This window comes from Uranotaenia lowii, chromosome 2 (genome assembly GCF_029784155.1).
Source record: "Uranotaenia lowii strain MFRU-FL chromosome 2, ASM2978415v1, whole genome shotgun sequence".
Classification (NCBI taxonomy): domain Eukaryota; kingdom Metazoa; phylum Arthropoda; class Insecta; order Diptera; family Culicidae; genus Uranotaenia; species Uranotaenia lowii.
Window position 1 is genome coordinate 432,390,199 of NC_073692.1, and position 26,136 is coordinate 432,416,334.

Below are 26,136 nucleotides of genomic sequence, written 5' to 3' on the forward strand. Positions count from 1 at the left end.
AAACTATTTGTTGATTTCGTATGGAAGTTTTTCCAATGGTAAAATGAGTTCCAAATTACTTATCACTTGAACCACTCCGGTCGCCAAAAGTGCTTTTACAACAACGGAAATATCTCCATTTTTACATAAACGATAAAAAAAATAACTTCGTCTTTAGTGATCTGCACCGTAATTTAAACCGCCTCAAAATATTTGCACAAAAAACATCCGCAGTCAATGAATGCTCAGAATTTTTTCCCCTCTTTTCACGAAGTGTGTGAAAAGTACCTTCAATTGCACAGCACACCAAACGAATTACAACGCTTATCAGATGGTATTATTAAGTGCTTTAATTTTGTTTTTTCTTCCACTCCAGTACAATTTTTGCGTTCTAGCTCCCCATTCAAAAACCCTCATTCATAAAAATGCTCCCTCTGCTCCACCAACAAACAATCAGCAGCCGTTCCGCATTTTTTTTTTCGGTTTCGCGTTCTTTGATTGCCATCACAGAATTATGGAATGGGGTAAGGTCCTCTCTCATCCCATTCAGCAGGAAAATAGACCGCTCGTAAATTCCCCCAGTCGGTCCTCGGAGTGGTGGTGTATTTATTATTTCTCGTTACGATGAATAAAATATTAAGTTGCTTCCCGAAACGCCGAAAAGCCCACCCCACCGTTCGGGAACGATTTTTCTCGCCAGAGTAAGCTTTCCGCTGAGCCATACTTTTTTTTTATTCTTGCTCGTGATTTGCGTAAGGTCTCAGTCCCTCAGTCGGTTTTGTTTCCGGACCAAAAATCAACCACCTTCATGCATATCTCTCCTATAATTCTGTGTTGAGCAATGGCGTAGAGTCGAGTTTCCCCCCACCAATGTCACAGTCAGTCAGAGGCAGTGAAAGTGGATTCCTTGAATCGAAACAAAGGATTTGCGCTTATGTTATTGTGACGTTCGTCTAGGTTAAGCCAGATTTAAGCCGTTTGGTGAAAAGCGGTTAATCCCTCTACGCCGGGATAATGAGCAGCAATCTTGCAAATTTCACCCAAAAGCTCACCGAATCCACCCTTCTTCTCGGCACAACAACAGTTCTTCTTTTGCTGATGCCCCGGCTCTGTGGAGACCGGAATTGATGAAAAATGACACGGTTCGGCTCGGGTGGCTCTCGGCAAGATTATCCCGGTGATTAAAATGGAACCGGTTCGGTTTCACGCTGGAAATAATTCATCAGATTTAAATGGACCAGCTCCCGCAGAACGCAGCATTATCGCATTTTTTGGGGCGGCGCGGAAACAACTGCGACTTTCCTGGCTTTATTCTTCCACCCCATCTTTCCATCTGCCATTTCCAACATAATAGAAAAAGCTTTCATCTGGGATAACCAATTTACTGTTTCCCTCAGAATCTGTTGGGTGGGTGGATGATATAGAGGGGGTGTTATGATAATTATCATACCAGCCCCAACGGCGGTGAAAGGATGGAAATTTTAATTCACTTATTAATAAATAGCTGCAACATTTTAAATCCCCCTCAAATTAACAGATTCTCCTGGAAACAACTTAATATTAAAATTTCAACTGATGAAAATAAATCAATTCGACGAAATTCAAGATACTCCAAACGAACGAATCATCCTTTTCTCTATCCTGGAAAAAGTTCAAATAAGAGGTGATGAAGAATTTTTCATTTATGTTGTTTTATGTATTCGAGATGAAGGCAGCCTCAATTAAAAACCAATCAATCAATCGATTCAATCTCTTCCCAAATCAGGAAGAGTCTAGCTACTGCTGGTGGAAGAAAATTTAACTCATAGGTTTCCATTTTAGTTTGACTTTGGAAATTGCCAATACCATATAGATTAGGGTGGCGATGGATGTAAGGGGAAAACTTCATGATTATTCATCAACATTTCTAAGATTGGCCCAAACAACTGCTCTTTGCAAAACTTCGACTCAAACTTGATTTAGAGCTACCTCAAAGAGCCCAGAGTTTCGATTTTTTGGCCCTCGAAAATCACCTAAGTCTAAAGTCTACGTCATCTGGTCTAAAATTGATTTTCTGGGACTATCAGGACTTTAAAAACCACTTGAAGAGGTACCAAAGTGTAGGGATGAAATGAAAGATATGCAGAAAATAAATCAAATTGAATTAAAAATAAAATGATGGAATTTCAAAGGAGTTTTGCCTCGTTGTTTCAAGATCTGAAGTGGCAATAGGTTCCTTTATCATTCCCCATGGTTGTTAGCATTATTACAAAACATGGGTGAGCTCTTTCCATTTTATTTGTTTATTTGTGTAAATTATTTTTCTTTATTCATCAATCCTATCTGCCAATTAGGATTTCCCATCAAAACGAATAATCCTTCCCTTTCCTGTCTGAAACAGCATCTCTACATGTAGGGTCGTATGAGTTCTCTGCACCTGAAAATTTCATTTAGCTGTTCAGACTATTCCTTTATGATTACATTGACTTGCCACGGTGTGCATTGTGGGTACCACACTGATTCTCAATAACAACACTTGAAATGAGTATTGAATCCAGGTACTTATTTTGGCATCTTGTGTTGGGCTTGATTATTAGTTGTACCTCGTGTATCAGCCAATGCAAGATGTGTGTAGTCACCCTCTGCTATGCTATGCTATGCTAAATTTAATTAAAAATAAAATGAAATAATAGTTGTATTCGGCAACACTCAAAACAAATAGAATAAAAGAAATGTCTATGGCAACGTTTGTTATTTCGGTAAAACAAACAAGACAAAGTCACTCATTGATCTAGTCTTGTGAGTGACAGACGTGTCTAAGTGAATGTCTCAATTGAGATTCGAAAAATCACGACACAAAGGAAATCGAAGCTTACTTCGAACCTCCTCATTGGTAATTCATAATAATTTTTACATTTTAGTTGGGGAAAATCAATCAATATCAGTGATTGAAATCCTCACCAATTTTCTCATCAGAGGCATTCAAAATACACACTTCGAGGCCTCGCATAACTATACAGGAGACGATACATATACATTCATTCAAACCTCCCCCCATGAGAAGGATCTGCTCTGAGAGACACTATTCGTTTGCTGCCCCGAACGAACTCTCTCAACGTTCGGTTGCTACATGATGCATGAAGAAGACGAGGCACACATACTTATTTACGTTCTTGAATTTGAATAACTCCAGCCGATAGCTGTCGTTGAGGAGAACATCTTCAACCTCGCCGCAAAGGTTGAGGCAACAACAAAAACAACCGAACTTATTGCGTTGCACGGCCCGCAACGTATAGTGCAAAGAGGAGGGAGGAAAAGAAACGAAAAAACTAGCTGCCTGCGTGCGGTTGCTGTGCAATAATAGCAATAGCAGAAAAACCTCACGCATTCGATCCAGGCACAAACGAGGAGACTCGGGTTCGCTCTGCCTTTTGAATTCGCTTCCCACAAGCTTGTAACAGGAGATGAGTGAGAGCCATTCGTTTGGTTTTTTGGTTTCGCTGCCTCGAATGTAGGTATAGGTACTGCTTCTTGAAGGCGGGCCATATTGAGATCGTATGCATCATCGGTTTTGTCGTTTTCGCTGCCTCAAAGCAACCTTTGCTTTCGAGTAAAGCAGTGAGCGAGAGAAGGTTGATCAATTCATGCTCAGCAAAATTCAATCACTCATCAATATTACCAATTGCACCATACTTTTCTTATTCAAAGAAAGAAATCAAAATTTCATTTTGACCAAGAATTTATAGTTTTGGAAATTCATTTAAAATTCAAAAATTTTGTTAAAATTGGTGAATGTTCCGAAATTCTGTGTTCTGTGACATGGTTGCTATGATGAATATTCGCTCAAAATTCTGTGAAGTTTAAGATTTTTATGTGATTTTGGCAACCTTGGATTTGGTGTTAGCTCGATAAAAAATTTTGTCCAAAAATCGACTTTTTGGAACTTCCGTCAAGTTCCAGAAAGCCGATTTTTGGAATTGAGTGGGAATTCGCACAGGGTAGTTTCTAGGTCTAACTATCAAATGTGTATAGACGGCTTTCGAAATTCAACATAACCTATTTGGCTGCCACCCTACTGTAGATATGTTGCAATTCAAAAGAATTGAAAGAAAATGCAATAGAAGGATCTAACTTATGCCCAAATTCTTCAATTATATGTAAACTGGAAGCGTGTTATACCGGTTCCTTTACTATGAATTCACTCATTTATGTTATCGAAGATTGATAACATTGAAGAAATCGCAAACGACAAACGAGAAAAGCTAAACAATATTCATAGCCGAATACATTTTGCATTAGAAAGATTCGAATGCATTCATAAATGCCCGTTTTAATATTCTAATCCAGTCCAATTTTCATCAACCTAGTTGCAAATCTGTATTAGGTAACTTTTTGTTTATCTTTTCGTAGGATAAAAAAGAGTTTCAGTATAGTCCATACTGTTTTGTTCAAATACTCTGGAAAGATTTTTTTACATCTACTTAGTGGATTTTAAGTTATACAGATTCTTCTATGACACACAAATTCGAACAAAAAATCTTCAGAAAAGTGTGTAAAAATTTAAAAGCTATCTTTAGAAAAATTCGTCAAAAATTGACTGGCAATAGTGCCGTCTGTTGCGCCATTCAAGAGTTACAAATCAACGTTTAAAGCGCTCAGATTTCGAAACGGCGTAATCGTATATGAACTAATGAAAAAATTGAACAATGTCTCAGTAAAACGAACAGCTTTAATTTATTGCATAGCATAACTGACAACTTTTGGATCAAGCTTTTGCATTTCTTGAGCGATTATCGAAGTCAGAGGAAGCATCGAACATTCTTGACGATCATTCTCACCCAGCAGTACTGAATCTAGGCATTTCAAAGCGGGTTTCATTCGCGTATCTGCAAGTTTGAAAAAATAGAGGATAAATTTTGATGCAACGTGACGAATGTGTAGCGAAACTTAAACAGCGATTTTCATTTAACATACCAAGTAGCTCATACGACCTTTTTGAAACTAGTTTTTAATTTTTTTATTCTTTTATCAGTTATGCTTAGACAGTTCTCTTTGGTGTGTTTGGAAACATCTGGTCTCCCAGCCAAAAAAAAAAAAATGGTTCAAAAAGAGTGTTGGAATTCTTACCCAAGTTTCGTGAGCTAGCATGTACGTCTGTTCTCTGTGGTTGTAGCTCATCGATGTCTTCGACAAAGTTACTTAACTATATCTGCGCTATTTTTTGATGGATTTGGATAAGTTCTATTTTTCTCCTCAGGGTGGCGCCAAAATCTAACGTTTTATCATTCATCAATTCTCATTCGTATTCGTATTATCATTCGTATTAAATTAATATGATTGTTAAACAATTAATTCTCAGGTTATTGGATATTTCTTTAAAAAAAACCAGCCGGTGTCTAGACATTGACTTCAGAAAACATTGAACTTTGAGAAAAATCCACAAAGGAAGCTCATTGCAAGAATCAATTCTCAAATTAAGAGTACATACTCTTAAATAAGTACGTTTAGTATCCTTTCTTTGAACTTCCAGTTATTTTGAAATAAATTCCAGAACACAGATTGAAACTTGAAAACAATCAGTTTGTTTTAAAAACACAAAAATGTAAAAAAGATGCTTTAACAAATAAAATCAGCATAGTCACTGCAATTTATGAGAAATAAAAAAGTAGTTTTATTTCTCGACATCATATATTTCAAACTTTATTTTGGAATTACCAAACAAAATTCAAGAAAAAATCTTGGAAATTTTTTTCGCTTATGCTTATGATCTATTATTACTATTATTATTATTAATTCTTTATTCAGTTACGTAAGATATTACATCTTTTCAAATGTTACATTTTGTGCGTTGATAGAAATCCATGTGCTTTAGATCCGATTTTAAGATAAGTAAATAATTCGTTCCAACAGCTCACGCCTCTAACAAAAAACGAATTGCTGTTAAGCAATGATCTGTGACGGGGAATGACAAATTTTAATGCTTAGTTGAGATCATTTAATGTAAAGATATGTAGGCTTCTTACTATGGAACAAATTGATCATAAATAAGCAACATCGAATTTTTAGGAAATTTTCAAAAGAACATCCATTCAAACGAGTTTGCAAATGCGAAACATGGTCCATTCGGTTCAGGTTGAAAGCAAATCTTACGCAAGAATTAAGAGCACGAAGTTTGTTAAGAACCGCTTGAGAAACCTGAAACAGTAAAAATTGGCAGGCGATAAAATGAGGAAATATCAATGGCTTGAAAAGTTGTATCTTCAAGTCAGTGTTCATAAAGATTTTGTGATGACGAAGGGTTCTTAAAGAAAAGTTTATTTTCCCACACTGTTGGAGTATATAAGAATCCCATTTGAAATTAATTTGTATTTTAAAACCTAAACTTATGGCTTACGAGACAATAGTCACAAGAGTATTGCCAATTTGCGGAACTATTTGCATCGAATTATTTCTATTCAGCAAAACTGCATGTGATTTATTAACATTTAACGATAAAGCATTTCTAATTGACCAAGCATGTACTCTCTGGAGATCATCATTGATACGAACGTTAATGCACCGTTCTGACAAGTTTGTACAGTCTATATACAGCTGAACATCATCTGCTAAAATATGTATTTGAAAGTATTTCAGAATATTTGGAAGATCGTTTATGTACAGTGTAAAAAGAATGGGTCCAAGAATGGATCCCTGAGGAACTTCAGATATGATTGGAAGCGGCGTTGAATATTGAGCGTTATTAAGAACAGTTTGAAAACGATTAGTTAAATACGAGTTTATCAACGAAATTGCTGGAAATCCGACACTAAAATTTTCTGACAGTTTCCTGCAAAGGACAGCGTGATTAATCGTGTTAAATGCTTTTAAGAAATCTGGAAGAACCATAACAACAGATTGAGACTTGTCGATGACTAAACCTATGTCGTCTAATACGTTTATCATAGCTGTATTTGTGCTGTGTTTTTGTCTATAACCAGATTGGTAGGTAGTAATTGGTTCGTGTTGTGATACATAATCACAAATTTGGGCTTTTAATATTTTTTCGATAACTTTTGATAAAGCACAAAGAATATGGGAGAGTGGGGAATCATTAACCCCTTTTTTCGTTGTTCCGTAACTTCTTTGATATAAAAGATAAAATGAAAATTAAAAATGGTATGGTTTTCTACATTTTCAAGGTATCGTAAGGCATTTTTTCAAAATTTTTAATAAGTTATTTTTCCCAAATTCTGACTGTTTGAAAAAAAAGCGATATTTTTTTTTGATTTTAAAAAATGGTGGGGAATCGTGGGCCACCAAATCCAAATTGACCAAATAACATGCAAAGTTTATGAATTGACATAAAACTGTGATTTCCTAATTCATTTCGTTATTTTAAAGCAATTTCAGATGATGAAATAAAAAAGAGAGCTGCGTATGATCGAATAGATTCCAAAACCAGGCTCGCAAACGATTTGGCAAAATTTCTTATATAGGATGGACAAAATATTTTTCATAACTCTTCATTTGGCATAAGAAAACTTTGCAGATAGGTAAAACGTATTTTAAGTTTTGAATGTGTATAAAAACATAAAAATATAGGTGATTCAGGATGTGTGGCCTACGATTCCCCACAAGCTATGATTTGCAAATTGGTTGCGTTTGTGTGACTTATTGATGTTTCATCAAAAATTCCTTTTCCACATGAAATATCATGACAAAACTAAGCTCAGAAGCGTATGAGCATATTTTTGTTATGCACTTTAGGTTCCCCATCGATGAAATTAGCGGGTGTTTTTTTAATTATGTTAGTAAATTTTTCTAATTTTGTTTAGCATGATAAATAAAAAAAAGCATATGATGCGTATTTCAGTCAACAACATATAGAAATATATGCTCACGAAAAGCGACGACGATGACAGTTGGTTTGAGATTTTTATCTCAACATACATCTGACATATTAAAAGTGGCCCACGTTTCCCCATGGCCCACGATACCCCACTCTCCACTACTTTTAGGACGAAGATTGTCCAACGAGCTTAAATTGGGTTTCTATTTGATTGGGATTATTTTACAGTGTTTCCCTATTTTAGGATATTTTCCAGAAATTAAAATTTTATTAAAAATATAGGTAAAAGGTTTTAAAATGTCTAGAAGAAGTCGTTTGATGAATCTAAGAGGAATTTCATCTAACTCCATTGCATCAGATTGGATATCAAAAATGTAGTTTAATACCTCATACTCTTGAACTCCATGAAAAGAAAAAGAACCCCAGGTTGATAAGAAAATATTTGTATTTTGCATGTTATTGCGAGTGAATACTTTGGAAAAAGCTTGGTTTATTTCTTCGGCATGAAAACCATTTGATGGTTGGGAGCATGTTTTAACAATTCTGGTATTTTTCAATCATTTCCATAACGCTTTTGATGGTAGCTTAAGATCAAAATAACTATTAAAGTAATTTCTTTTTGCATTGTAAACGAGAAGATTGACACGAGTTCGAAGTCTTCTATAAGAGGCAAGATGATCTATTCCTTCGCTGGAAACCTTATTTGGTTAAATTTACACAGTCATATCTTGTCAGCATCCCGGTGGGTAGTAAAATTACATTTACTACTCATCCTAACTTGACCAGGCCCACTGTGCAGTGTAGTATATGAGCTCCCAACGTTACAATTTAGTGAGAGCCATAGAAACGTATGGTACTGTTGTCCAGGTTTCTTCCTCTTCGTATGAAAATGATTTTTTTTGCAAAGAAATCTAAAACTCCATGATAAAATAAATTATCTTATTAATTTACTTTTTTTGCTATTACCATTATTTAACAAAATGACAGTTTTAGTATTGCATTTTCTTCAACGTTAAAAAACGTTAAGAGTTTCGGATTTCGATGCGATCTCTGGTCTTTGACCTTGGATATGCCGTTGCTCGCTCTTGAAAAGAAACATTAAAAGAACAAAAAATATAATAAATATGACCCCCCTCCCTCTAACAAAACATTCTTCCTAAAGAATTTGTAGTATTACAGAAGATAATTAGTTTTATGTGAGCTATCAGATGAAATATCCTTTTTCCAGCTCCCAGATTTTACAGCCAATTCCTTTTTTTCACTATCAAATATTTCCCTTCTCTTTTCACTTCCACTCCACTGCCATTGTAGTTTGAACTGCTGTTTTTCACCAATTTAAAATATCGTGCACTTTGTTACTTTCCCAGCACTTTTCCAACTAAACTCGTTCCTTCACGCGTCCGTTCGATTCAAATGATCTCCTTCACGATCACTTCTTCTTAACACGATAAGTAACTTCAACGTTTCAAACTAGCAACTATTTTAAGCCAGGGATTCAGAAGTTTTGGTATACACAAAACAAGTCAATACACGTAATTCTTCCGGCATAAGAATCCTCCGGAAATATGATAGAGCTTTCATTCGTGGTATACGCTCTCGCAAATGGTTTAGAAAAAACCACAGTTCAACGCTCTAAAATTCTAGAATGGACTATATCCGGTTGAAGAGATTCGCGGATCATCGGTATCAGTTCACTTTCTAAAAGTTTACTCACAATTTCACATTTCAAATTGGGAAATAAACAAAATTTTCTCGAACGACGAAAAAACGAATGCGTTGTAATCGAACCCACGCCTACTCCTCCGAAAAAAAACTTGGAAAATTTTTTTTTCATCAAAACTCAGCAGATTTTGAAATGTATTTTAGGCTTCCAAAATCCTTCCATGATTATTTCTATAAAAATGTATCATAAAGAAAAAAAACCTACAACATAATTTGCTTTTTGCTGTTTATTTTGGCATATACAGTGAATAAATCCGGGTGAAATTCGGGCTTTTTTCAACGAAATCCGGGCAACCGGGCTGGACCGGACTTATACCAAATTTTGTTGTAAATATCCGGTCAAACCCGGATTAAACTGGGTAGCCTGGCAACCTTATGCCGATTGACTAGTATGCGGTAAAATGTTTCAAGGTATTTTCCTTAAAATCGTCTTGCAGTAGGTAGATATGTTGTTTTCCCTGGAAATCGTTCTATTATGGTTCAAACATCCCCTTCTGTCACATCGGAGTTCATACAGTTTCAATCCGCTTTCTGCTTCTTCATCTTCTCTTACCGGGGGAAAGGTTATTGCAAATGGTTTGGACAGACTGGAAAATGAATGTACAAGACACAATCCTTCCTTCCTTCCTTCCGGGGGCGCATTTCTTCCTTTCGCTTTTTCGTATGCTCGTAGTCGTGTGGTCGGAAGCTTTTCTCAACGGGAGAGTGCAAGGCTGCTGCTTCCGTGTGTTGACGTTTCATTTATGAAGATTCTGCCCACCTGCCTTGACACGTTTTACACCTAACCTAAAACACAACTCTGTCAAAAGCATGTCGACAACCTCGGTATTTCCAACTTCAACCAACATTCGTGCAGAAGCGTGCTGCCGTTAGAGCTGGAATTAGAGCTTTTAAGGGGTGGGGGGATCCATTCGAAGCTGATCACGAGGACGAAGAACGACGAACGACGATGATGTTGTTGATGGGAATGTAAATATATTTATGAACGCTCTAATGATGGTTTTGATCTTCGACAAATAGATTCCTGCAGTTGGTTGACTGGCTTATGGAGGGGGAAATGAAAGGTGTATCGCCCACCATTTATAAATTTCAACTTTGCATGAATTTACCCAACCACTGAACTGTCTGACTGCCGAGATCTATTAGGATTCAGTTTCCCACCATCATCATGTCAGTTTGTAGGGGCACTCGAATTTCGGAAACACCGCGTGTACACATACATACATACATACCGCATCGAGTTGGGACAGAAGCACATGGCACGTGAAGGGAAAAAGCTCGCAAGTGAGACGATGTGAAGGCTTCCCCGAAAACCCGGGGCGACGACAGCAAAACATCAAAGGACGCTCTTAACCGATATATCGCTGTCGCTTTATCAATTATTCGTGAATTATTTCCAACTGAAGTTTACAAATTTATTTATGGATCTCGTTTCAGTGAATTAGTGAATTATGTAAGAGTGAATTGAATCGTGGCAGCAGAAGCAGTGAAGTAGAAAAAAGTTTAAGTAAAAAAAAATAAGCCAAAGCACGATACCGAAGCCGAAGAAAGCAAGGAAGAAGAAGAAAACGTCAAACCAAATGAATTTATAGATGTATTTTTTGTCTGTTACCAAATATTTGAAAAGTAAGAGTTATTAGATATGAATAGTATTGTTATTATCAGTTTATGGATATTATTACAACTTAACAAAGTTTTATGTCAAGGTAAGTGTCAGTTTTTACTTTTTCATTCCCATTTCTCATCAAAAAGTCATAACAGTATTTCAACCCGAAAGAAAAATGCATTCATATGAATCAACGCAATCCGTGGAAAAAAAAACAATGAACCTCTTTCTGGTTGCCTAGCGATAAATTCTCTGGAGGAAAACTCTCCATTCGGGGCTCATTCGTTCCTGCTTGTGCGGAAATTCACACATGACTTGCTACGATCCGATGACAATGAAGCATGCATGGCATACTATCAACCTGCTGCCTTCATCATCGCCCAACATATCACCTCCATGATCATCATCATCAACAACAAAAGTGGTGTTTGGGCGATGACAAACGTCAGAAAAGTTAAAGAAACATGAGTAGATGGAGAGTTGAAGCAAAAAAAAAAAAGGTTATGAACATATGTTTTCTTTTGCACTTGTCGGGTTGCATTCCCGTTAACCATCATGGGGATTCCTCATCTGCATACCTTCCAAACTCTCGCATTTCTCGCTGCTCTGCAATTCAATTCAAACTTCTCCTGGAACTATGTGTATGATGACATTATTGCATTCACAGACATAAATGTTGCATTGCGGCTCGGCTCGGCTCGGGTGTTTGTGACCCGGTTTCACTCGTTCCTGCGTTCGCTATCGGAACTGCTGCTGGGTACTCTAATGAGTAATTTCGAGCCTGGAAAAATGAATTTTCAATCATCTGTGTGGTGATTGTTTTCCTGAGTGTTGCGGGGAGGAACACGGGAAGCGGAAAATAGGCACCTGTCGAGTGCTTCGGTGCTATGTTATTAAAATTTTAGATGTTATTAAAACCTTGAATAATTCAGCGCTTAGGGACTGTGGAGAGGAATTTATGGTGTGTTTTTCATGGATTATTTCTGCCTAAATTGGTGTAAGCTGTTGAGCTGGTTTGTGTTTTTGGAATGTGGATCAATTTTATTGACAGAGACTCATGCTATCGCACCGTAAACGATTGTGTTTATCAACCATCTTGAATGACAATAATTTTAATTTTTAGCTTAGGTCTTCTTTTTATTAGAAAATTGGGAGAAAAAGTAGGCTTTGATTGACTTCGAAAATTAATGGGTCATTCAGAACAATTTCTAAATAGAAGGCTTTGACTTTTTTCAAATAGATGTGGTACATCAATCAATTGAAGCGTGGCTTGTGACATAGATCAGTTGGCAAGTCAAATGCTTGCTGAGCCAATGTCCGCGAGTTCGAGCCTTAAAGCAAACATCGAACACAGTGATACCAGAAAAGTTTTTCAATAACTTTCCACCAATTGCAACATTTAGTTGCAAATGCCACAAAGACGGCAAAATGACTTTAATCGAAAAAAAACTAATCAATTGGGAAGCTTTCTTGTTTTAAAAATAAATATAAAATTGGTAAAAAAAATTCAACAAAAAGAAGACCAAATCTAACTCCTCAGCGATTGTCTAAATGGAATAATCTATTACAAAAATTTATGGTCAAAAAAAGTAAATATGACTCCATTGACTTTTGTGACTTTCATGACTTTTCGCACTTTTCTGAATTTTCATTTTCATTTTCGGTCCTTTCTAATTTTTCTGATTTTTTTCATTTTTCGGACTTTTTAGACTTTTCTGACTTATCTGACTTTTTTTTTAACTTTATTTCCTTTTCGGACTTTTCTGATTTTGATGATTTTTGTAAATTTTATGTCGTTCCTGATTTTTCCAACTTGTTTTACTTTTTCAACTTTTCTGACTTTTTTTACTTTCCTGACCATTCTGATTTTTTGGCATTTCTAACTTTGCTGACTATTCTGACATTTTTGACATTTCGAATTTTGCTGACTTTTGTGAATTTTCCGTATTTTCAGATTCTGACTTTTCTGACTTTTCTGACTTTTCTGACTTTTCAGACTTTTCAGACTTTTCAGACTTTTCGGAATTTTTTGACTTTCATGACTTTCCTGACTTTTCTGGCTTTTCTGACTTATCTGACTTTTGTGACATTTCTGACTTTTGTGATTTTTCTGATTTTTCTGACTTTTCTTATTTGGCTGACTTTTCTGACTTTTCTGACTTTCCTTACATTTTAGAATTTTTCATTTTCCTGATTTTTTATATATTTCTGACTTTTCTCAATTTTCTGACTATTCTGACTCTTCTGGCTTTTCTGACTTTTCAGACTTTTGTGACTTTTGTGACTTTCCCGATTTTTTTTTAACTTTTCTAGCTTTTATGACTTTCATGATTTTTTGACTTTTTCGACTTTTCGACTTTTCGGATTTTTCTGACTATTTTGACTTTTCTGACTATTCTGACTTTTCTGACTTCTCAGACTTTTCTGATTTTTCTGACTTTTCTGACTTTTCTGACTTTTCTGACCTTTCTGACTTTTCTGACTTTTCTTACTTTTCTGCCTTTTTTCTGATTTTTCTGATTTTTCTGACTTTTCTAATTTTTCTGACTTTCCTGACTTTTCTGACTGTTGTTAATTTTCTAATTGTTTTTTATTGTTCTGATTTTTCTAACCTGGTTTACTGTTTAATGTTTCCAAATTTTTTTTTCTTAATTTTCTCCTGTTTCTAACTTTTTGATTTTTCTGTTTTTTCTGACTTTTCGGACTTTTCCGACTTTCCTAACTTTTCTGTCTTTTTTGCTGACTTTCCTGACTTTTCTAACTTTTCTGATTTTTCTGACTTTTCGGAATTTTCTGATTTTCATGACTTTCCTGTCTTTTCTGGCTTTTCTGACTTATCTGACTTTTGTGACATTTCTGTCTTTTCTGACCTAGCTGACTTTTCTGACTTTTCTGATTTTTCTGATTTTTCTGACTTTTATTATTTGGCTGACTTTTCTGACTTTTCTGACTTTCCTGACTTTTTAGAATTTTTTATTTTCCTGATTTTTTTTTAAATATTTCTGACTTTTCTCAACTTTCTGACTATTCTGACTCTTCTGGCTTTTCTGACTTTTGAGACTTTTGTGACTTTTCCGATTGTTTTTAACTCTTCTGACTTTTATGACTTTCATGATTTTTTGACTTATTCGACTTTTCTGATTTTTCTGACTTTTTTGACATTCTGTCTTTTCTGACTTTTCTGACTATTCTGACTTTTCTGACTTTTGTGATTTTTTTGACTTTTCTGATTTTTTTGAGATTTCTGATTTTTCTGACTTTTCTGACTTTTCTGACTTTTCTGACTTTTCTGACTTTTTTTACTTTTCTGACTTTTCTGACTTTCCTGACTTTTCTGACTTATCTGATTTTTCTGACTTTTCTGACTTATCTGACTTTTCTGACTTTTCTGACTTTTCTGACTTTTCTAACTTTTCTGACTTTCCTCACTTTTCTGACTTTTCTGACTTCTCTGACTTTTCTTACTTCTCTGACTTTTCTGACTTTTCTTACTTTTCTTACTTTTCTGACTTTGCTGATTTTTCTGACTTTTCTGACTTTTCTGACTTTTCTGACTTTTCTGACTTTTCTGACTTTTCTGACTTTTCTGACTTTTCTGACTCTTCTGACTTTTCTGACTTTTCTGACTTTTATGACTTTTCTGACTTTTCTGACTTTTCTGACTTTTCTGACTTTTTTTACTTTTCTGACTTTTCTGACTTTTCTGACTTTTTTGACTTTTCTGACTTTTCTGACTTTTCTGACTTTTCTGACTTTTCTGACTTTTCTGACTTTTCTGACTTTTCTGACTTTTTTGACTTTTCTGACTTTTCTGACTTATCTGACTTTTCTGACTTATCTGACTGATCTGACTTATCTGACTTTTCTGACTTTTCTGACTTTTCTGACTTTTCTGACTTTTCTAACTTTTCTGACTTTCCTCACTTTTCTGACTTTTCTGACTTTTCTGACTTTTCTGACTTTTCTGACTTTTCTGACTTTTCTGACTTTTCTGACTTTTCTGACTTTTCTGACTTTTCTGTCTTTACTTTTTTTTTCTTTTTTTATAGGAAATTAACCCATTAAGGTCATTCTTCCTCGAATTCTGACTTTTCTGATTTCCCTGACTTTTTTGACTTTATTTGTTTTTTCTTAACTGATTTTCCTGTTTTTTTTTTCAGACTTTTCTGACTTTTCTGACTTTTCTGACTTTTCTGACTTTTCTGACTTTTCTGACTTTTCTGACTTTCTGACTTTTTTGACTTTTCTGACTTTTCTGACTTTCCTTTTTTTTCTTTTTTTATAGGAAATTAACCCATTAAGGTCATTCTTCCTCGAATTCTGACCTTTCTGATTTCCCTGACTTTTTTGACTTTATTTGTTTTTACTTTACTGACTTTCCTGTTTTTTTCAGACATTCATGACTTTCCTGACTTTTCTGACTTTTCTGACTTTTCTGACTTTTCTGACTTGTCTGACTTTTCTGACTTTTCTGACAATTTCAAATTTTCCGACTTTTCTGACTTTTATGACTTTTGAGACTTTTTGGACTTTTCTGATTATTCTTGTGACTTGTGACTTTTCTTCTGTGACTTTTCTGAAGTCTCTGGCATATCTGATTTTCTGACTTTTCTGACTTTTCTGACTGTTCTGACAATTCAGTCTTTTCTGGTTTTTCCGACTTTCCTGACAAGACTATTCTTGAAATCCAAAATCTGAGCAAAACCCCGGCGTTTAAATTTTCCTCTGATTTTGTCAATAAAATGAAAACATACATACGTACATAATCCAGGCAATCAGGCAATCTTAGTGTGTAAAGTCTTATTGAATAATCGATATTCGGGACTAAAGACTGTAGGGGAGAATGAGGATACTTGATCCCTGGGGATACTTGATTCCTTAGCTATATTTCGAAACTGTAATGTCTTACAAAGATCAAATGTTCTAGCAAAATGTGCTAAAAAGAGCAAAATAACTATGCTTGTAGTTTAAATTTTTTTAACAAAATAATTGTAGGAGTAATTGAACTTTGTTTGAAAAATTTTACAAAATGTAACTTAAAGATCTTTTTCATCACTTTAGAATGTTCCTTACATGGTAAAATTATAACCAGAATATTTGTTCCAATATATCAATCGTTCGAGCGTTATACGAACTTCATTGTGCCATGTTTTCAAATCAATCTAAAACTCCCAACTTTTTTCAAAAAAAGTTTTCTAAAAATTTGAATATGGGTATAATTGATCCCTACACTTAAAAACGGCATATTCTTCTTCTGAATTGATCGTTATCATTGCTGGTTACAAAATAACTAAGATTTATCCAAAAACTAATATTTATCCAATAATTGTCTGAAGAAAAGGGCTTAAATAATTAATTTTACATTAATTATAAATAAAAGCGCCTTTAAGTATGCAATGTCATTAGCGTTGAGACAAAGTTATAAAATTTTCTTCTTCTTTCAGCTATAAATTGTGAAATGAGAACAAACATGACCAAAATAGTCAAATAACATTCTATCTTGGGGTTTTGTTTGATTTTTATTCAAGGATTAGGGCTTCCTGAATAAAAGATCAAGTCTTCTTCAAAAGGGGATCAAGTCTCCGCTAACTTCAGAAAAATTGCAATTTTTTTTACTCTCACGAAAATGCTTCTAGTTCATCTACGAGTTGAAGTATCGTTCTAATTTTTTGAGCATAGAAACTTGAAATTACAAGCTGTCAGAAAATGTAAAAGATGGCGAGTTCCAAAAAGATATGGTAAAAATAAGAAAAAAGGATCAAGTATCCCCACTCTCCCCTACCCAAAATTCATGCACCAACTTTTTTTGTAAACAACTCTTGGTAACGTTTTTCGAGTACAATCTGAAAATATCTTTCAACATATGAGAACATCTTTGAAAAAGCGCAGTAGAATTGTAGGATAATATTTCGAGGTTTTAGCCTTAGTTCTGAGTCGAATTTTATAATCTCAATTCACTTTAGTCGATCTTCAAAATTTGTTAAGAATTCAAAGTTTTGAGGGGTGTAAATCCCCTAAATACGCCCTTCCCCCTTCCTACGGCCATGATTGGACCCTAAGTTAGTGCGTTTTATTTTACGATTGTAAATCTCAAATTAACTCTGGTTGTTTTTTTTTCCAAAGATATCCTTATAAAAAAATCTCAATTCACAAAGCTTTTGATAAGCTTTAAAAATAATTCAACTTTCAAAGTTGAAGCTTGGCTCGGATTTGGTCCCAACAAATCCCCGCTTTAACCCTTTTCTCTGACCACCGACCGCTCCGAGGCGCCAGGCAGTTGCAAAAACATCCATCCGAGTTCCGTATGTAAATATTTTCACTTCTATTAAGCGTAATTGGGCATCACCGAAAACGGTATCCTAACTACGAGCTGCTTCTTGTTGCTTCTTCTCGATGAACAGAGCAGAAAGTAGAAGGGTCTGTCAGAGCTTACACTCATCTGGATTCCAACCGTGGAACACCAGCATGTGAAAAGTGTGTCTGTGTGTTGGGAAATTTTCTTTGAAACGACGATTTCGATGTTTAAACAGCAATTTTGCGGTGGAAAGGTTAACATGTGCAAAATCAAATGTGAGTTGTTGGTTGACTGGATAGAAAAAAAGGGGAAAATCTTCTCGGCTTCTTTAAAAGTCAGCAAACGTACAATGGCAAACGAATGGGTTTTTCGAAAGTTGAAATTATTGAAGTTTTCCTCCTGTGAGCTGAATGCCGTGAATGGAAACTCCCCACATATCAGAATAAGTTTCGCACACAGTTTAGTTCGCCTGAGTCGTCGTCTTAGGAAATGTGCAAGATCAGCTAACAACACGCACGATTGGTTCCACCTGAGCGGGGTTATATTTAGCACCTGCCCTGTCCCTCCCTCGAATCCGGAAAAGTCGGGGAAAATAAGTCGATTCCTACACATGGCTCCCTGGTCTGCTGTCTTGAGAGGCGGCACACTTTCCCCCGGATCTCCCGAGTGGAATTTGTGTTTTGTGTGTGAAGTGAGATTGCCGCCCTCCCCAAAAGCCAACGATAACACTTGATTGGGTGGGAGTTGGGAAGTTGGGAGGAAAAAAGAAAGGAAAGGTTAACGAGCAGATGAGATTTTTCCTGGTGCCATATCGAACAGTAGGTAGGGGGAAGGGGGGAGGAAAACTTATTCTATTCACTTGTTTCCTCTTATTTCACACTTTGGCTTGGCGTGCGTTTATTTCGGCTGCTTTCCAAGTTTTCCCGACCTACACCTATAAAGTGTGGTGGGTAGACCGAGACAGAGACCGACAACAATGCTCTGCTGAAGGTGTGTGAGATGAAAAAGTGAGAGAGAGAGAGAAAAAACGCCCCACTTTTGAAGCCGTCTCGTGGCAGTTTTTGATGGACGATTTAATTAATTTCCAAAGCGCCTTTTCATTGTTCTGGCTGATGATGAAAGTATGCCGCACGCCGCACCAATTAATAGGAATTTTGGTTCTGGGAAGTTCCCGGTATTGATTAAGAAGAATTGCTCGGGTAATTTCGAATTTCGGCTTATCGTCGCTGTTACGATGGTGATATTTATTGGAAATGGCAGCAATGAGTAAAGCGTGATAGTTATTAGAATTCGATCAATTAGGCAAACGGTGTTGCTCGTTGGAATCTCTGTGAGCCTTTAAAAGGTTTTATTTGGACTTTAAATCTGTACTTTACCAGGAACCAATGATCTACTTAAGGCAGTTTTGCTTCCTCTGTAAAAATCCCATTTAATTCTTATTTTGTATAGATCAAATGGGCGTTTGAACATAAATTCATTGCATTAGAATCTGAATCCGAACCCGTGATTGAAATGGGGATACTTGATCCTCTTTATTTATTTGCATCATCTCTTTTTGAAAATTTAGCAACTCGCATCAGACTAAATATCAGACAGAAAGAATTTTAAAAGTTTGTATTCTACCCTAAGGTCTTTGCATACTTTCAGGCTCAATTTTCTAGTCTTTAGATAAAAACAGTTTTTTGAGTCCTTTTCATCAAGTAATTACGGGATAAATGTTAGTTATTGAACAAATATTAGTAATTTCGTACTGAGCAATGGACTCTAGACATCAGTTTTATCCATAACATTCATTTCGAAAAACTTATTCTTCAAAAAAAAAAAAAATAAGAATTTACTATTGCTTTGAAAATATGGCTTTTTTAAGTTCATATTATACTATAACGATTGAAATATTCAAATAAATATTTTAATTTTATTTTTTCCTGTGAGGAACATTCAAAGGTGATAGAAAAATATCTTCAAAACACATTACGTTATATTTTTCAAACAATAATAAAATAATAAAATAATATTCCTTTTCCTTGTTCCAAACTCATCATTCCGGAATATTAAAAAATAATATTTAAAATAACAAACCATTTTCAAGATATGGATTTGAAATTCTTACCATCATTCTTATGCAATACTGAAACTTAGAAGAGTTTCATAATAGTGATCCTGAGTTTAAATATCAGAGTTTCATTATTCTGATTTTTAATTCAGATTTACTAGATTAATCGCGTTCATTGAAGAGTCAATTTTATTTTTCAAATTAAGTCTTCCTTATCCTTAGTTTGTGTTTTAAAGTTTTAAAAAAAAAATTTAACACCTTTGGTTTAATTTCGAAAGAAATGATTTTAAATGAATAACTTTAAATTTAAAACGACTAAAACCCCAATAATGAGATTCTCTTAGAATCACATTAATAAAATATTCTTTATGGATTTTTTTTAAAACAAAAATGTAATCAGAACATTTTTACCACCAAAGAGGGAAGTTCTTCCCAAAACCCTGGATCCAATAAAAGGTCGAATTAACTATTTGTTTTTGTACAATTTGAAAATTTGAACAATTTTGAAAAAAATCTTTTTTTTTTTCATTTTTTTTAATATAATAATTTTCGTCAATTTTGTTGACAGGGTCAAACTTGTCCATTTTACCATTTTTTTTTTTCAATTTAATGAGACTTGGAAAATGCCTGAAATATTTGTAAATATTTAAAAAGTTGCGAAAATTTTAAAAATAAGAACATTGACAAAAACAGCAAAAAATGAAAAAAAAAAATACAAAAAAAGAGAAATTGATAAATTTGTCGAAATAGACAAAATTAACAAAATTGACAAAATTGACAAAATTGACAAAATTGACAAAATTGACAAAATTGACAAAATTGACAAAATTGACAAAATTGACAAAATTGACAAAATTGACAAAATTGACAAAATTGACAAAATTGACAAAATTGACAAAATTGACAAAATTGACAAAATTGACAAAATTGACAAAATTGACAAAATTGACAAAATTGACAAAATTGACAAAATTGACAAAATTGACAAAATTGACAAAATTGACAAAATTGACAAAATTGACAAAATTGACAAAATTGACAAAATTGACAAAATTGACAAAATTGACAAAATTGACAAAATTGACAAAATTGACAAAATTGACAAAATTGACAAAATTGACAAAATTGACAAAATTGACAAAATTGACAAAATTGACAAAATTGACAAAATTGACAAAATTGACAAAATTGACAAAATTGACAAAATTGACAAAATTGACAAAATTGACAAAATTGACAAAATTGACAAAATTGACAAAATTGACAAAATTGACAAAATTGACAAAATTGACAAAATTGACAAAATTGACAAAATTGACAAAATTGACAAAATTGACAAAATTGACAAAATTGACAAAATTGACAAAATTGACAAAATTGACAAAATTGATAAAATTGACAAAATTGACAAAATTGACAAAATTGACAAAATTGACAAAATTGACAAAATTGACAAAATTGACAAAATTGACAAAATTGACAAAATTGACAAAATTGACAAAATTGACAAAATTGACAAAATTGACAAAATTGACATAATTGACAAAATTGACAAAATTGACAAAATTGACAAAATTGACAAAATTGACAAAATTGACAAAATTGACAAAATTGACAAAATTGACAAAATTGACAAAATTGACAAAATTGACAAAATTGACAAAATTGACAAAATTGACAAAATTGACAAAATTGACAAAATTGACAAAATTGACAAAATTGACTAAATTGACAAAATTGACAAAATTGACAAAATTGACAAAATTGACAAAATTGACAAAATTGACAAAATTGACAAAATTGACAAAATTGACAAAATTGACAAAATTGACAAAATTGACAAAATTGACAAAATTGACAAAATTGACAAAATTGACAAAATTGACAAAATTGACAAAATTGACAAAATTGACAAAATTGACAAAATTGACAAAATTGACAAAATTGACAAAATTGACAAAATTGACAAAATTGACAAAATTGACAAAATTGACAAAATTGACAAAATTGACAAAATTGACAAAATTGACAAAATTGACAAAATTGACAAAATTGACAAAATTGACAAAATTGACAAAATTGACAAAATTGACAAAATTGACAAAATTGACAAAATTGACAAAATTGACAAAATTGACAAAATTGACAAAATTGACAAAATTGACAAAATTGACAAAATTGACAAAATTGACAAAATTGACAAAATTGACAAAATTGACAAAATTGACAAAATTGACAAAATTGACAAAATTGACAAAATTGACAAAATTGACAAAATTGACAAAATTGACAAAATTGACAAAATTGACAAAATTGACAAAATTGACAAAATTGACAAAATTGACAAAATTGACAAAATTGACAAAATTGACAAAATTGACAAAATTGACAAAATTGACAAAATTGACAAAATTGACAAAATTGACAAAATTGACAAAATTGACAAAATTGACAAAATTGACAAAATTGACAAAATTGACAAAATTGACAAAATTGACAAAATTGACAAAATTGACAAAATTGACAAAATTGACAAAATTGACAAAATTGACAAAATTGACAAAATTGACAAAATTGACAAAATTGACAAAATTGACAAAATTGACAAAATTGACAAAATTGACAAAATTGACAAAATTGACAAAATTGACAAAATTGACAAAATTGACAAAATTGACAAAATTGACAAAATTGACAAAATTGACAAAATTGACAAAATTGACAAAATTGACAAAATTGACAAAATTGACAAAATTGATAAAATTGACAAAATTGACAAAATTGACAAAATTGACAAAATTGACAAAATTGACAAAATTGACAAAATTGACAAAATTGACAAAATTGACAAAATTGACAAAATTGACAAAATTGACAAAATTGACAAAATTGACAAAATTGACAAAATTGACAAAATTGACAAAATTGACAAAATTGACAAAATTGACAAAATTGACAAAATTGACAAAATTGACAAAATTGACAAAATTGACAAAATTGACAAAATTGATCAAATTGACAAAAATGACAAAATTGACAAAATTGACAAAAATGACAAAATTGACAAAATTGACAAAATTGACAAAATTGACAAAATTGACAAAATTGACAAAATTGACAAAATTGACAAAATTGACAAAATTGACAAAATTGACAAAATTGACAAATTTGACAAAATTGACAAAATTGACAAAATTGACAAAATTGACAAAATTGACAAAATTGACAAAATTGACAAAATTGACAAAATTGACAAAATTGACAAAATTGACAAAATTGACAAATTGACAAAATTGACAAAATTGACAAAATTGACAAAATTGACAAAATTGACAAAATTGACAAAATTGACAAAATTGACAAAATTGACAAAATTGACAAAATTGACAAAATTGACAAAATTGACAAAATTGACAAAATTGACAAATTGACAAAATTGACAAAATTGACAAAATTGACAAAATTGACAAAATTGACAAAATTGACAAAATTGACAAAATTGACAAAATTGACAAAATTGACAAAATTGACAAAATTGACAAAATTGACAAAATTGACAAAATTGACAAAATTGACAAAATTGACAAAATTGACAAAATTGACAAAATTGACAAAATTGACAAAATTGACAAAATTGACAAAATTGACAAAATTGACAAAATTGACAAAATTGACAAAATTGACAAAATTGACAAAATTGACAAAATTGACAAAATTGACAAAATTGACAAAATTGACAAAATTGACAAAATTGACAAAATTGACAAAATTGACAAAATTGACAAAATTGACAAAATTGACAAAATTGACAAAATTGACAAAATTGACAAAATTGACAAAATTGACAAAATTGACAAAATTGACAAAATTGACAAAATTGACAAAATTGACAAAATTGACAAAATTGACAAAATTGACAAAATTGACAAAATTGACAAAATTGACAAAATTGACAAAATTGACAAATTGACAAAATTGACAAAATTGACAAAATTGACAAAATTGACAAAATTGACAAAATTGACAAAATTGACAAAATTGACAAAAATGACAAAATTGACAAAATTGACAAAATTGACAAAATTGACAAAATTGACAAAATTGACAAAATTGACAAAATTGACAAAATTGACAAAATTGACAAAATTGACAAAATTGACAAAATTGACAAAATTGACAAAATTGACAAAATTGACAAAATTGACAAAATTGACAAAATTGACAAAATTGACAAAATTGACAAAATTGACAAAATTGACAAAATTGACAAAATTGACAAAATTGACAAAATTAACAAAATTGACAAAATTGACAAAATTAACAAAATTGACAAAATTGACAAAATTGACAAAATTGACAAAATTGACAAAATTGACAAAATTTACAAAATTTACAAAATTTACAAAATTGACAAAATTGACAAAATTGACAAAATTGACAAAATTGACAAAATTGACAAAATTGACAAAATTGACAAAATTGACAAAATTGACAAAATTGACAAAATTGACAAAATTAACAAAATTGACAAAATTGACAAAATTGACAAAATTAACAAAATTGACAAAATTGACAAAATTGACAAAATTGACAAAATTGACAAAATTTACAAAATTTACAAAATTTACAAAATTGACAAAATTGACAAAATTGACAAAATTGACAAAATTGACAAAATTGACAAAATTGACAAAATTGACAAAATTGACAAAATTGACAAAATTGACAAAATTGACAAAATTGACAAAATTGACAAAATTGACAAAATTGACAAATTGACAAAATTGACAAAATTGACAAAATTGACAAAATTGACAAAATTGACAAAATTGACAAAATTGACAAAATTGACAAAATTGACAAAATTGACAAAATTGACAAAATTGACAAAATTGACAAAATTGACAAAATTGACAAAATTGACAAAATTGACAAAATTGACAAAATTGACAAAATTGACAAAATTGACAAAATTGACAAAATTGACAAAATTGACAAAATTGACAAAATTGACAAAATTGACAAAATTGACAAAATTGACAAAATTGACAAAATTGACAAAATTGACAAAATTGACAAAATTGACAAAATTGACAAAATTGACAAAATTGACAAAATTGACAAAATTGACAAAATTGACAAAATTGACAAAATTGACAAAATTGACAAAATTGACAAAATTGACAAAATTGACAAAATTGACAAAATTGACAAAATTGACAAAATTGACAAAATTGACAAAATTGACAAAATTGACAAAATTGACAAAATTGACAAAATTGACAAAATTGACAAAATGACAAAATTGACAAAATTGACAAAATTGACAAAATTGACAAAATTGACAAAATTGACAAAATTGACAAAATTGACAAAACTTGACAAAATTGACAAAATTGACAAAATTGACAAAATTGACAAAATTGACAAAATTGACAAAATTGACAAAATTGACAAAATTGACAAATTGACAAAATTGACAAAATTGACAAAATTGACAAAATTGACAAAATTGACAAAATTGACAAAATTGACAAAATTGACAAAATTGACAAAATTGACAAAATTGACAAAATTGACAAAATTGACAAAATTGACAAAATTGACAAAATTGACAAAATTGACAAAATTGACAAAATTGACAAAATTGACAAAATTGACAAAATTGACAAAATTGATCAAATTGACAAAATTGACAAAATTGACAAAATTGACAAAAATGACAAAATTGACAAAATTGACAAAATTGACAAAATTGACAAAATTGACAAAATTGACAAAATTGACAAAATTGACAAAATTGACAAAATTGACAAAATTGACAAAATTGACAAAATTGACAAAATTGACAAAATTGACAAAATTGACAAAATTGACAAAATTGACAAAATTGACAAATTGACAAAATTGACAAAATTGACAAAATTGACAAAATTGACAAAATTGACAAAATTGACAAAATTGACAAAATTGACAAAATTGACAAAATTGACAAAATTGACAAAATTGACAAAATTGACAAAATTGACAAAATTGACAAAATTGACAAAATTGACAAAATTGACAAAATTGACAAAATTGACAAAATTGACAAAATTGACAAAATTGACAAAATTGACAAAATTGACAAAATTGACAAAATTGACAAAATTGACAAAATTGACAAAATTGACAAAATTGACAAAATTGACAAAATTGACAAAATTGACAAAATTGACAAAATTGACAAAATTGACAAAATTGACAAAATTGACAAAATTGACAAAATTGACAAAATTGACAAAATTGACAAAATTGACAAAACTTGACAAAATTGACAAAATTGACAAAATTGACAAAATTGACAAAACTGACAAAATTGACAAAATTGACAAAATTGACAAAATTGACAAAATTGACAAAATTGACAAAATTGACAAAATTGACAAAATTGACAAAATTGACAAAATTGACAAAATTGACAAAATTGACAAAATTGACAAAATTGACAAAATTGACAAAATTGACAAAATTGACAAAATTGACAAAATTGACAAAATTGACAAAATTGACAAAATTGACAAAATTGACAAAATTGACAAAATTGACAAAATTGACAAAATTGACAAAATTGACAAAATTGACAAAATTGACAAAATTGACAAAATTGACAAAATTGACAAAATTGACAAAAA

At 32.0% G+C, this 26,136-nt stretch overlaps 1 protein-coding gene across 11 annotated transcripts in view; it reads left to right on the plus strand.

Annotated features, from left to right (window-relative positions):
• Positions 1-26,136, plus strand: part of LOC129747362 (hemicentin-1-like) — a 485,337-nt gene that overhangs the window by 128,347 nt on the left and 330,854 nt on the right. For all 11 annotated transcript variants that reach the window (XM_055741531.1, XM_055741527.1, XM_055741528.1 and 8 more), the window contains exon 2: positions 10,946-11,214. In XM_055741531.1, coding sequence (XP_055597506.1) covers positions 11,151-11,214 — 64 coding nt within the window. In that variant the 5' untranslated portion in view covers positions 10,946-11,150. The remainder of the gene's footprint in view (positions 1-10,945; positions 11,215-26,136) is intronic.